Source organism: Zootoca vivipara, chromosome 15 (assembly GCF_963506605.1).
Source record: "Zootoca vivipara chromosome 15, rZooViv1.1, whole genome shotgun sequence".
NCBI classification, from domain to species: Eukaryota; Metazoa; Chordata; class Lepidosauria; order Squamata; family Lacertidae; genus Zootoca; species Zootoca vivipara.
Genome location: NC_083290.1, coordinates 16,475,079 through 16,488,388, shown reverse-complemented (window position 1 = coordinate 16,488,388; position 13,310 = coordinate 16,475,079). Strand labels below are relative to the sequence as shown.

General features: G+C 49.2%; 2 protein-coding genes across 2 annotated transcripts in view; one reads left to right on the top strand and one right to left on the bottom strand.

The window, feature by feature from the left end:
• The window catches only part of LOC118097168 (fibrous sheath-interacting protein 2-like), a 44,034-nt gene extending 42,096 nt beyond the window's left edge, over positions 1-1,938 (top strand). Inside the window, exons 24-25 of the mRNA XM_035139851.2 lie at positions 376-427; positions 1,693-1,938. Coding sequence (XP_034995742.2) covers positions 376-427; positions 1,693-1,898 — 258 coding nt within the window. The 3' untranslated portion in view covers positions 1,899-1,938. The remainder of the gene's footprint in view (positions 1-375; positions 428-1,692) is intronic.
• A 953-nt stretch (positions 1,939-2,891) lies between these two features.
• The window catches only part of LOC118097265 (maestro heat-like repeat-containing protein family member 2A), a 29,465-nt gene continuing 19,046 nt past the window's right edge, over positions 2,892-13,310 (bottom strand). The window contains exons 21-32 of the mRNA XM_060268582.1: positions 11,550-11,704; positions 11,180-11,297; positions 10,778-10,965; positions 9,891-10,028; positions 8,538-8,652; positions 8,317-8,463; positions 7,752-7,934; positions 7,297-7,452; positions 6,574-6,714; positions 4,555-4,657; positions 4,271-4,336; positions 2,892-3,094 (exon numbers count right to left, since the gene is read on the bottom strand). Coding sequence (XP_060124565.1) covers positions 2,892-3,094; positions 4,271-4,336; positions 4,555-4,657; positions 6,574-6,714; positions 7,297-7,452; positions 7,752-7,934; positions 8,317-8,463; positions 8,538-8,652; positions 9,891-10,028; positions 10,778-10,965; positions 11,180-11,297; positions 11,550-11,704 — 1,713 coding nt within the window. The remainder of the gene's footprint in view (positions 3,095-4,270; positions 4,337-4,554; positions 4,658-6,573; positions 6,715-7,296; positions 7,453-7,751; positions 7,935-8,316; positions 8,464-8,537; positions 8,653-9,890; positions 10,029-10,777; positions 10,966-11,179; positions 11,298-11,549; positions 11,705-13,310) is intronic.

The following is a 13,310-nucleotide window of genomic DNA, read 5'->3' as shown; positions in this document are numbered from 1 at the left end:
TGCTCCGGAGCTTTCCCCTGTGAAAACTTGCGCTTTAAAGCTCAATAGGAGCAAACGGCAACCTGCTTAAAATCTGAATTGACGTTTGCCCTGATTGAGCGCTAAAGAGTGGGTTTTTTGCAATGAAAACTCCAAAGGCAAGAAACAAAAAAAACATGCTTAGACACAGAGCAATAATAATAATAATAATAATAATAATAATAATAATAATAATTAAAGTGTGGAGCTGTGCCTGGAAAGAGCAGAGCAAAAGATAAGTGTGGATAAGCTCTCTTTCTCTCATCCTGCAATGGACTTGATTATCCTGACTTAGGACAAGGACATTTTATGTGCCCTGCTCTTCTATTCCCTCCTGACCTCTTCCTTCTTTCGCAGATCATGTCTGTATACCAGGGCGTTCCAGAGTATGTCACAGAGTATGAATTAGGTAAGTTTTCTTGCTGCCAGTTTCGAGGTATGGGCATCCCTTTTGTCCCTTGAACAATGGTTGGGGGGCAGGCCATGCCAGGCCACCTCCCTCCTTAGGGATGTGGAACAGGGAGGCTTCCAGCACGGCATGGACATGTCCACATCAGGGAACCACAAGGTGGGTTTATGTTCAGTAATCCCACCCACATACCTAGCCTTGCTCAGGAATTTGAAAACAACAACAACCCCAAAATCAGTGGAGTTTTGAAACCAGTGGTTAAAATTGCTGGGGTTTTTTGAAGGTTCCATCCACCATCGTGAGTAAAAATGGCAACCAAGGACCCCCCCCCCCATGGCTCCTTAATCTCAGGAACCAAAGTGATTTCCAGAATGGGCAATACCACCACCTGTGGGTGTGTGTACCATCCTCTGGGAGTGGCAGGGGTGCAAGGGGGGTGGCAGGTGGTGCAAATGATTACCAGTCTATGAGAAGCTGGTATCACTGCATCAAATTCATCAGTTTTTTGTTGAATTAATAAAACAAAACCCTTTTATTGGATTTAGAATAAATTGGATTTTGAATAAAGGTGCAATTAATTGTTACTGTTTTGAATTATTTTGTTATTAGCTTCCTTAGAGGGTCATGCAAACCACTATTCTAAATAACGCTTTGTGTAAGGTAGGAGGAATCGGGGATGTGTTTATGTAGGGGGTGTTTATGTAGGGGGTGGTGGCCAAAGAGTTTGGGAACTACTGTCTTAAGAGGTGTGCAAATGCATAGCAGATAAGCAAACAAGTTTCCAAGTTATATAGGAGATTAAGTTTATTTAAAACATTGATAGACACACCCCATACTTTTCTATTTTAAACAATCCAGGGCAGCTTGCACCATTTTAGATTTAAAAAACAAACATTAAAAACCTGAACAATTGAGGGGGAGCAGGAAACAAGAATAGGTCAAAATTTACATAAATTTTAGGCGGTGTAAAAATAAAACAATACCCAGACACTCGAGCAGCCAAATGCTTGTCTGATGCAAGATAATTGAGGGTCTCGGCTGCCCGGAATCTATTGCCTGTGCTGCTCTCCATCTAACAGAGGACATTGCTGGACTCCAAATCCCATTAGGTCATGGGGCCAGTGTGACTGACAGCTGGGGATTATGGGAGCTAGAGTACACCCTTGCTCCCACTCTTTGCTCCCACTTGATGCACTCAACAGGGGCTGTGAGTGGCAGGTTGAGGCTGTGCAACTCCATGACCAACCTCTGTTTCGGCTTCTCAGATCAAGAGGGACCTACCACCGAGCAACCACCGCCACTCCAGCAGAAGCCCTCCGTCTTCGAGAAAGTCTCCAATGCCTTGTCCAGAGTTTTCTCCCGAACGTCTGCCAGCAGCCTGACCCACCCCAGTACATCCCAAGAGAAAGTCCCCAGCGACCAGGCCCTGACCGAGCCCAGTACGTCCCAAGAGAAAGTCCCTGGCGACTAGGCCTGATGACCAAACTACTACTCCTCCTCCTCCTCCTCCACCTTTATACAGCTGAGAGAATAAATATTTTCTTCAGAAATGGAGTGGCCCCTGACTTTACTTGCAGGGGGCACAGCAGATAAATGGAGTCACCTTGACCTTTTCTTGAAGGGAGGGGGCGCTTGTCTGGCTTCAGTGCTACATGCAGAGAAAATGGGGGCCAGGGGAGAAATTGGTGGGCTGCAGATAGGGGAAACCCTATCTGTTGCATTTGACTCACAGCCAGAGCTTCCTCGCCTGTTTTGAAGCAGGCACAAGCTCTGGGAAGGAAAGTTGTCCCACTTGGAGGAGGAAAATAATAAAAAAAGAGCCAACAAGCCACTAGTAGGTTCCAGGCAAGCTGTGATTCTGGCATTGCAGGGGGGTAGACTAGATGACCCCCAGACCCCTCCCAACACTATGGATCTAGGATTCTATGAATTCTGTGGACAATGCCGACGCTTATCCATCTGTTTGGGGCCACCTGGGCCAAAGTGAGGGGTGTGCCGGAGAAAATGCAGAACAAAGGGGGGGTCGCACAGGGAAGGTAGGAGACAAAATCTGAACAGCTAGCAGCACTCTGATTCCCCTCCAGGTTTTCCTGGGCCATTCTCCCCATTCCCCAGCTTGCCCTTGGAATCTCAGAGGGGTGCCCCTTCCTGAGCTCCCCCATTCTGTGCTTGTGGCAAATTGGGGCCAGGGAAGCTGAAGTCAACAGGGATAGGAGGTGCTGGTGGGAGGATAGTCCTCCTTTTGGTACGTTCTTTTCTCTTCCTGAGCTGAGACCTCTTTGTGGGATTCTGCCCTTCAGAGCTCCCCATGGGGCCCCCACAACTCTCTCCACTGTGCTAAGTCTCTAGATAGGAGGATTAAGCCAGCAAGAGGTTGCCATGCCACCTTCGACCCAAAGGAGACACCAGCTGTGCAAGGAGGGGGGGGGTAAGATATATATTTCTGCTTTCCAAGCCTTCCCCCTCAGGTAGGCCTAGCCCCCTGGCTCTTAGGCCTGGAACCTTTACGTTGCCGGCCAAACAACCAGCCGAGCAGCGGAGGCCTCCTTCTGTGGCTGCGGGCTGAGTCAGCCTGCCTCTCCTGGCATTTCCGCTGGGTGGCACGGAGGGCTTCTGAGGCAGCAATCTCAACAGCAGCGTTGGGATCACAGCAGAGAGGGCGGAGGGCTGTGGGGAGACAGAAGAGGCAGGGTAAGGCCACAGTATCCCTCCTGGGGTGGGGAGGAGATCTTCAGGGCCTGCTTTTAGCCCCTCGACAGACACCTCATTCACAGTCCAGTTTCACTAACACCACTGCCCCGCTCTGTTCCCTTTAAGGCCTGAAATGGATAGGAAGGACCTCCAATGGTGACCCAGGATCTTGTCTTCACAGCAGCCTGTGTGAAACCCCCACTTAGGACCCTGGGACAAGAGAAGCACACTCCCCTCCTGTGGTTTCCAGCAACCAACATTTGGAAGCATTGCTGCTTCTGACTGTGGAGCTAGAGCAGGCATCCCCAAACTGCGGCCCTCCATATGTTTTGGCCTACAACTCCCATGATCCCTAGCTAACAGGACCAGTGGTTGGGGAAGATGGGAATTGTAGTCCAAAATATCTGGAGGGCTGAAGTTTGGGGATGCCTGAGATAGAGCATAGCTTGATAGCCCTCTCTTCATGAATCTGTCTAACCCCTTTTTAAGCTGTCCAAGTTGGTGGCTGTCCCTGGCTCCAGTGGGAGGGAGTTCCATAGGAACACAAGATGATCCTGCTGAATGAGGCAAAGGGCCCATCTGGTCCAGCCTCCTCTTCTCACAGGGGCCAACTGTCCCTAAGAACCAAGGAACCTAGATAGGGTCTCTCTTGATCTAGAGGTTCCATGAGAATATCAGGAGAATCTGGCTGCTGGATCAGGCCAAAGAGCACCCATCTAGTCCTGTCTTACAGCTGCCAACCAGATGACCCAAAGGGAAGCCCACAAGCCCTCTTGTGGTTCCCAGAAACTGGTTCCCTCCAGAGACATTTCCATGGTTACATTGTGGCTAGCATCCATCATTGGCTTTCTCTTCCTCCATACTCTGCAGCTTGCAAAAAAAAGGAAGAAAAAAAAAAGATCTCCACTTCCCCAAGCTTTGGTGCTGGCAATTGTTGCCAGAAAACAGGGGTCTCCTTAAAGGCAAGACCCCTTACCTCTGAGGCACTTTGCGAAAGAATGCTAGGTTCCTCGCGTATCACAGCCTCAGCATCCCCAAACTCTCCCAGTAATTTTTCACTCCGTATGCTGAAGACTGGATGTTCCAGAGTTGCATTGACAGACAGGCTTCCATTTGCCATTCCCATGGGATACATCTGGTGGCAACACTCACCTTCCAGGAGCCGGTCCAGATCCAGCCGTGGGAGGCGCTGAGCATCCGCTGTCTCCACAAGGATTACTAGCAGGAATAAAGGGGACATCTGGGTCTCAATCTGGGGCAGGGTTGTCAACTCCAGGCCTCCCTCTTGTGGACACCTCCCATCCCTGGTGCTAGGGGTGGGGGAAGGATCACCTGCCCCGCCCCACCCCCACTGCCTCCGCCTCCGCCACCTCTAGCCTCTCCTCCAAAGAGAGAGAGGGCCATGGTCTCCTCCTTCCTCATGTGCAGACACACACCGGCCAGCTTGCAGGCTGCAATCTGAACTCCTTCCCAGGTACAGCACAGGTACTGGGGCACATCAGCCAGGATGGCCCCCAGGAGCGTTGGATCCATCTTTGCCTAGGAGAAATCGTGGGGAAGCCACACCAGGTCACTGCATAACAGTTCCATTGTCAAAGACTAACATAACTGTGGAGTTGGAAGGTATCCTAAGGGCCATCTAGTCCAAGCCCTGCAATGCAGAAATCACAGCTCAAGAATCGCTGGCAGATGGGCCATCCAAACTCTTGTTTGGAAACCTCCAATGAAGGAGAGTCCACCACCTTCCAAGGTCATGAAATCATAGAATTGTAGAGTTGGCAGGGACCCCATGGGTTAAGGGTCCAACCCCCTGCAGTGAAGGAATCATGGCTAACAAACCCTTGCAATGCAGCAATCAGGAGCATCTGCCTCCATTTGTTTCTTGGACAACATCACCCCACACTTTTGTAGGTGCGTTTCCCCATAACACTCCTTATCACAAAAAAGTCTGAACTGTTGTAGAAGTGTGACAGGGCTGCAAATTGGCTGTGATGGCGGAAGCCTGAATTTGCTGGGATGTGACTGAATCCTACCCCAAAACAGAGATGGCCTAGATGCGCCCTTCAAGGGACCCAGGTGGCGCTGTGGGTTAAACCACAGAGCCTAGGGCTTGCCGATCAGAAGGTCGGCAGTTCAAATCCCTGCGACGGGGTGAGCTCCCGTTGCTCGGTCCCGGCTCCTGCCCACCTAGCGGTTCGAAAGCACGTCAAAGTGCAAGTAGATAAATAGGGACCGCTCCGGTGGGAAGGTAAACGGCGTTTCCGTGCGCTGCTCTGGTTTGCCAGTAGCAGCTTTGTCATGCTGGCCACATGACCCGGAAGCTGTCTGCGGACAAACGCCGGCTCCCTCGCCTATAGAGCGAGATGAGCGCCGCAACCCCAGAGTCGGACACGACTGGACCTGATGGTCAGGGGCCCCTTTACCTTTACCTTTTAGATGCGCCTTTAATTCTCTTGGAGCAAAAAAAGCAGGAAGTCTGGAGGCACCTAAGGTAGAACTAAACCACAGAGCCTAGGGCTTGCCAATCAGAAGGTCAGTGGTTTGAATCCCCGCAACGGGGTGAGCTCCCATTGCTCAGTCCCAGCTCCTGCCAACCTAGCAGTTTGAAAGCACATCAAAGTGCAAGTAGATAAATAGGTACCGCTCCAGCGGGAAGGTAAACGGTGTTTCCGTGCACTGCTCTGGTTTGCCAGAAGCAGCTTAGTCATGCTGGCCACATGTCCCGGAAGCTGTCTGTGGACAAATGCCGGCTCCCTTGGCCAGTAAAGTGAGATGAGCGCCGCAACCCCAGAGTTGTCCACGACTGGACTTAACAGTCAGGGGTCCCTTTACCCTTAAGGTACAAAAGAGCAGGGGCTGGTGGCACTTCCAGTTAAAACAGCTTAGCCTCTCCCTCTCCCTCCCTCCCTCCCTCCCTCCCTCCCTCCCTCCCTCCCTCCCTCTCTCTCTCTCTCTCTCTCTCAGAAAGGGTTTGGAAAGGGTTCTAGTTTCACTCTGCCTTTGCTCTAACTCAGGCATCCCCAAACTTCGGCCCTTCAGATGTTTTGGACTACAATTCCCATCTTCCCTAACCACTGGTCTTGTTAGCTAGGGATCATGGGAGTTGTAGGCCAAAACATCTGGAGGGCCGCAGTTTGGGGGATGCCTGCTCTAACACTTGTAGGAAGGCAACAAGATTAAACAAATAAAAATGTTTTCACCTGGCACCTAAATATTAGGGTCAAGGGTGCCCAGTTGGGTCTCCCTGGGGACAGCATCCCAAAGGCACTCTAGTCTAAGTTTCTGGTTCTCATGGTTTAGGGTAAACAGAGAGAAGTAGCAGGAGAGGAAGACCAGCACGAGAGGAAGGCCCCAGAGAGAAATGCATTCGTGGTTGCCAGGAGGCAGCTGAGCGAAGGTTTCCTGGCAATGATGGCAAGAGGTGGCGCCTGATCCCAGCTTATAGGCTTACTCACCAGCTGTCGGCACACTTTGCCCATCAAGTGGATGTGACGTGCGCCAGAGACATCCGCCAGCAGCTGCCCAGCCTCCATGTCCCCTGTGAGGTCTTGCAGGCCCACGAAGGGGGCGCATGACGTGAAGGCAATGGAACAGGCCTGGTGGGAGAGATGGGGAGGGTCACACTCTGTCCAGCCCCACCTAACATAGACTGGGGAAGGAAAGGTGGGGAGGACTTGGTAATTCTAGCTGATTGGGTGCTAGAATTACAATTTCATAGAACTGTAAAGTTGGAAGGGACCCGACCCCCAGGGCCATCTAGCCCAACATCCCGCAATGCAGGAATCACAGCTAAATAACCAGTGCCGAACGGCTCTTAAACATCTGGAAGTTCTCCCTAATGTTTAGTTGGAACAGAGTCGTTAATGTAATTTAAAACACTGTAAACAACAATAGCAGCTAGTCTGTCATTTCCCAGAGGCAGCGAGGCTTCTGAATACCAGTTTCTGGAAACGGCAGAAGGGGAGAATTGCTCTTGTACTCGGGTCCTGTTTGCATCTGGTCCGCCATTGTGAGACCAGGATGCTGGACTAGATGGGGCAATGGTCTGACCTAGCAGGGATCTACTGATGCTTTTATGTTGATCCCTGGTCTCTTGACAGCTGCCTGGTTTCATGGTGCACAGGTAGAGTGTCTGGGAGCAGGAGGCTCAAGGAGAGGGTGTGGGTATGATGCCGTACCTTGGCCACAGTGGGGCTGGGTTCCCTGAAGTGCAGCAGCAGGGCAGTCAAAGACCTCCCCACCTCTTTGGCAAAGGACTTGGCCTCCTCCGGCTGAGTTGCCCTGGCCAGCTGGCCCAAGAGCTCAAAGGCTGCTTCGCGGAGGGAATCATCCACCTACAGCAGGAAGGGGTGGGAGTTGGGAATGAGAAGATCTTATGAAAAGGGGAAAGGTCACCACTTGCTAGGACCGAGCGGGACACAGGGAAGCACCCATACTCTCCAAGTGTCCCAATTTTCCAGGGACAGTCTCAGAATTACCAGTCGCTGGGAAGCACTCGGCAAGGGAAATGGACCCTCCCTTTCCTGGGTTTCCAGGAGGTCAGAAACAGGACTCTGGGCTAGGAGAGTCTTTGCTTTGACCTGGCAGAGCTCTTCCTGGGTATGTTTGGATCAGGAAGAAAGGGACAACTCACGTGCCAGAGGTGCCCACGGGCCTGGCCGGCTACGGCCTGGAGAGCACGAACTCTCTGCCGTCTCCCGATACATCCCCACAGCTTGCCCAGGGCACACAGGCTCTCGCCGGCCACTTCGGGGCTGGCGCCGTTGCCCGCGGCCTGGAGCAGAGTCGCCAGCAAAGACTCCTGGTGCTTCTTCACCTGCGGGGAAAAGCCCACAGCCCTCAGTGGCTGGGATGCCCCTATGCCTATAGAGTCCTGTCCCCCCCCCCCCCGGAAACCATCCCGGATTGGCTGGAGGGGCCTGATCTACCGTAGTGGCTGGCAGCAAACAGTTTGCCAGGGGGCTTCAGGACAATATGCAGAGCTCCCACCCAGCTGCATTTCTTTTCCTTTCCCCCTCTCCATTGCCTCCTCTTTCCTTCATTCACACCGGTCACACCCACAGCAGTGTGGTGTAGTGGTTAGAGTGCTGGACTAGGACCTGAGAGAGACCAGGGTTCAATTCCCACCCCAAAAATCTAGGGTTCCTTGCAAGACATTCATCACCTGCCAAGGTCCCGTTTGGAACCCCTTGAACTACCTCATGGGGGGCTTCAGTTGCCACGTTCCCCAGGCCTCGGATCGCCAGGGCTCGCAGGGCGGTGCTGCCATCCTGGGACCTGGCCAACATCTCTTGCAGAAGGAGGTTGAGCATCTCTGGTGTGTGAAGCAAAGAGTGGCCTGGGATCTGAGCCAAGCAAAGGAACCGTCAGTAAACTCCTGCACTAAACATGCTTATAACAATAGCAGTAAATACAATACCTCCATGCAGAAGACCAGGCTGAGGTCTCTGTAGGCTGTTCTGGAGGAACTGAGATGGGGCAGGATGCGACGCAGGAGGTCATCAATGAGGGGGTTCTGTGAGCACGCCATGGACCTAAGGGGCAGGGGGAGAAAAGGAACGATCAGAACATAGAAGAGCCTGCTGGATCAGGACAATGGCCCAGTGGCATAACGTGGGTTGCCAGCTCCCGGGGCTGCATGGAGCACCGTAGGAAAGGCAGGAAACGGACAGAGTGTGCATGAACATTCAACTGCCTAACAGTGTCCGTGTCACCTGGGAGATCACAACCACAGTGATAAGAAGAGAAGAGTTGTTCCGTTGTCTGGAGAGGTCACTTCCTGGTTTGCATGGCGAAGCCATTTTCAACAAAGCCCAGCAGCGTAAATGACATGTCATGTGATTGATTATGCAGGGTGGGGCTTACCTGCCCCCCCCTTCCCAATATTTTATTCAAGTTGATACTGAACAGGACAATTCAAACAATGGCAAAAAGATATATCTAAATTTGTCTGGCAGGGAAAGAAACCTAGGATTAAATATAAATTATTAACAGAGGCAAAGGAAATAGATGGATTTGCCCTACCAAACTTAAAATTATATTATGAAGCATCCTGTATCTGTTGGCTTAAAGAATGGATGAGTTTAAAGAACCCGGATATCTTAGATCTGGAAGGTTATGATAACAGATTTGGGTGGCATGCATATTTGTGGTATGGAAAAATGAAGGTACATAGGGGTTTCATGTATCATATTGTTAGAAAATCATTATATTCTATATGCTGGAAATGTAAAGAGAACGAGGGTATATTTTATCATATGTGGTGTACCTGTAAGTCAGCAAACGCCTTCTGGGAAATGATTTACAATGAGCTAAAAAAAATGTTTAAAATAACTTTTGTTTTTTTAAAAAACACCATAGGCTTTTCTCTTAGGTATAATAGGAGAAGAGATTCCGAAGGAGAAAAAGGTCCTATTTATGTATGTGCAAACAGCAGCAAGAATGTTATATGCCCAGGGTATTGATAAAGGAGCATTGAAAGAGGAGACTTAATAGATTGGATAAAAGTATTTAGTCACAGAAAAGAGAAGAGATAAATATTGGAAACTGGGGAGAGGAGTGGAAGAACCCCTATAAAAATATGTAATTTGTCGTGGATGAATTCAAATAATATTGTATGCTAAAAATAATAATCTAAAATAATATATATATATATATATATATATATATATATATATATATATATATACATTATTCAAGTTGCACCCCTGGCCCCATAGTCAGCCAGAGGGCTATTGGAAACCCACAGGTAGGATCTGAGCACAAGAATCACCTGGCTAAGAGGGCGACACCCTTCAGGTAACTGCCTGGCTGCATCAGGAAGCTCCAGGTGTCTCCTGAGACATCCATCTCCCCTGCCGATTCCGGGAGAGCTCTGCTGAGGACAGCCTGAAGCACCAGCACAGCCTGCCTGGGAGACAAACCCAAAGACTCCTTTCCCCAGTCACTTTGGAGCCAGGCAGAGCCCCTGCCCCCCCCTATTTGTTTTATTTAATTTCATAAAAATTACATGTCGTTTGATTGTAAAAAAGAAAAGAAATAAACCTCAAAGCGTTTTGCAAAAAAGATAAAACAACAAAATTGTCGTTAAGAACTCACAAGAACAATTTAAGGCTTTTGTAAAGTTAAAACAGACTAAAAACAAAACTCGCATTGACTTTCTGAACGTCTAGTTAGGCTTGTCTGAACAAGAGTGGTTTGAAAAGATTACTCTGAAACAGGCACGTGCCTGGCGTCAAGAGGCAGGAAGTTCCAAAGTGTAAGTGAAGCCACGCTAAAAGAATGAGTTCTTAGAAACACAGAACAGGGGTTATGCGGCACCTTGTAGCAGTGCCAGTTCCGCAGACTGAAGCGTCTGAGTGGGCAGAAGTGGGGTAAGGCGATGTTGCAGGTAAACTGGTCCCAAGTGGTTAAGGGCTTTATATGCTTCTAGGAGCACCTTAAACTTGGCCCAGTGGCAGATTGGCAACCAGCGCAGCTCTCTGAGCAGAGGTGTTGCATTTCGACAAGGCTCTGCTCCTGCCAGCAATTGCCCTGCAGCATTCTTAACTTACGGCAGCTTCCGGGAAAAACAACACAGGAAGCCCCACAAAGAGTGCACTTGTGGGGAAGGGCAGCGGAAGGAGACGCCACCTGGGACTGACGGAAGATGGGCGCTACCTGCGGGGTTCCAGCAGCACCATCCTGCTACACGCCATCCTTTTCAGAGGAGGAGGGTTGGGCGTCTCTGCATTCAGGTCCGTGCTGCTGAGTTGGCACAAGAGAGCGTGGCACAGCTTTGAGAGCAGCGGGAGCCGGCTGGTGCAGCCCTCCAGAGCCAGGACCCCCTCACGGAGGGGCACAAGAGCCTGGAACAGGGTTTTCTTTATTTAGTTAAGTAATGCCAAAAAATAATAATTAATAAAACTTTATTTTTTTATTTCTGATTTCACGCAATTTCATGCAATGACCCAGAGCACAACCCCCGAGCCCACAGAGAGTTGCCTCTATTCAATACAAGCCCACTAGGATTTCCATTTCAATCAATGCACATTCAACAACTATGCTTAGCAGAGCCCTCACCATGATGTAGCTGGGGGTGCCGCTTCCTTCCCCTCTCACCACGTTGAGCAGATGCCTCAGGACAGGTTCGCTGTTATCCTTGTAAGTTGCTACAGCCACCAAGAGCTCCATCCTTGCCCTGGGGAATGGCACAGGTGGTGAGCAGATTCAAGAGAAAGAGCACCACTCTGCAGGAACGGCGCGCCAAGGGTTGGATTTCCAGTACACATGCCCGCAACATACTGACTGTGTAGAGGTGCCCCTGTTGTTTTAGGAGGAGGGCTTTTCTTGGGTGGGGGGGTGGGGGTGGGGGCTTGGGTTCCAGCTCAACGAGCAGAGCAAACTCACCCAACGACGCCTGCTTCTGAGCCCTTGGGAGTCTTGCACTCACCTGTCCGGGAGGAGGGTCTGCTGAAGGAGGGTGGCGCAGACCGCCCTGTGGTGGCGCTCCGTCAGCACACAGACGGCCTGGGCCAGGGAATGGCGCTGAGTTGCATCCTCTGATTGCTGCACATAGGAGCAAATGACAGCCACCAGGTCGGGGATCTAGAAAGGACAAGGTGAGGGGGGGGGAGCTCTGTAACCCTCATATATTTGGGGTGCCATTTCTAAGAGCATAAGAGAAGCCTTCTTATGTCCAGCATCATAATAAATGTTGGTTCAGGTGGGGGCAGGAATAGATATATGGAAACGAGGATTCCCTGGATGCCAAATCCAGGTTTGTGGCAAGTACCCTTTGGTAAGAGAACCCCAGAAGAGATCTAAAATAGCAAAACATGCAGGAAAGCAAAGCACGGAAATATAGGCTGTTAGACCTTTAAAATACGTATTTCCAAGTGAGTTCCAAAATAGTCCCCTCTTCCCCCAGCATAGGAAAAGATCACACGTTTAGTAAGTTAAAAATGGTTTATTTACAAACTCTCCAAAGGTCAGGTTCATGTGCTTTTCCATCCATCAGTCAGACAGGTTGCACAGGCAGTAAAACTTTGTTTACTTCCAAAGTGGTGGAAGTTCCTAAATTATCGGTATAAGAGCTCAAAAAATGGCTGCTGAGAGCCAGCTCAAAACCTCTTCGCACACTGAGCTTCTCAGGTATATTGAAGGTGCAACAATAGGCTTGCTTACTGATTTCCTCCCAATGTAAAGTGAGTGGACACAGATAAGCCTGGCAGGACAGCTCACTCTATGATATTAACCCCTTCATGTGTTAATTAGACTTTGGTATGTTGGTTATATGAGGCTGGTTATCTCACAAGAACATCAGAAGGGTCTGCTAGACCCAGCATCCTTTTCTCACTGGGCTTCTGGGAAGCCCAGAAGCTAGAACTAATCACAAGAGCCCTCTCTTAAAATGGGGTCTCATTCACCTCTTTGGTAATCCAGCTCTCAAACTGGCCTCAATAGCTGTCATAGGGAGAAAAATGATGATGAAGTGATACAGACTCCCTTGGAAAGTGGTGGATTCTCCTTCACTGGAACTTTTAAAACAGAGGTTGGATGGCCACCTGTCAGGATTCTTTAGCTGTGATTCCTGCATTGCAGAGGGTTGGACTAGAGGACCCTTGGGGTCCCTTCCAACTCTACAATTGTAGGATTCTAGGAAGTTCAGGACCAAATACAGGCTTTATTTTATACATTTATTTATTTTTTAATAAAATTTTTAGTCAAGTCAACTCAATGTTTATTACGGCAAATAGCCAGCATATTAAACCAGAAATTCTGCATAATTCTCTACATGAACAATAAAAGCAACTGATATGGGGTTTTAACAGTCAATATACAATACTTAAAATACAGGTCCAGCGGAATAAAACACCATAAAAGAATAATTTTTTTATTGATTTTACAACTTTTAACGATTATATAATACATTGATATAGCAACCTGTGCTCTGCCAAGCTCGACTTCCCTCCCTCCTTCTTCTGGTTTTCTTATGTCAAATTTATTTGCCCGCATTTTTAATTTCAACATCCTATATCAAATTTAATATATTGTCCAGTTTTTATCTCAAATAGGAGTTCCTTAATTAAATGTTGTGAGTCTTACTTATCTCAGTCCTGTTAGTGTCTTTATGTGTTTGCAATGATTCTATAATATTTTATACGTATATTTATACATTTATTTTAAACATTTTCATGCAACAAAATCTGAA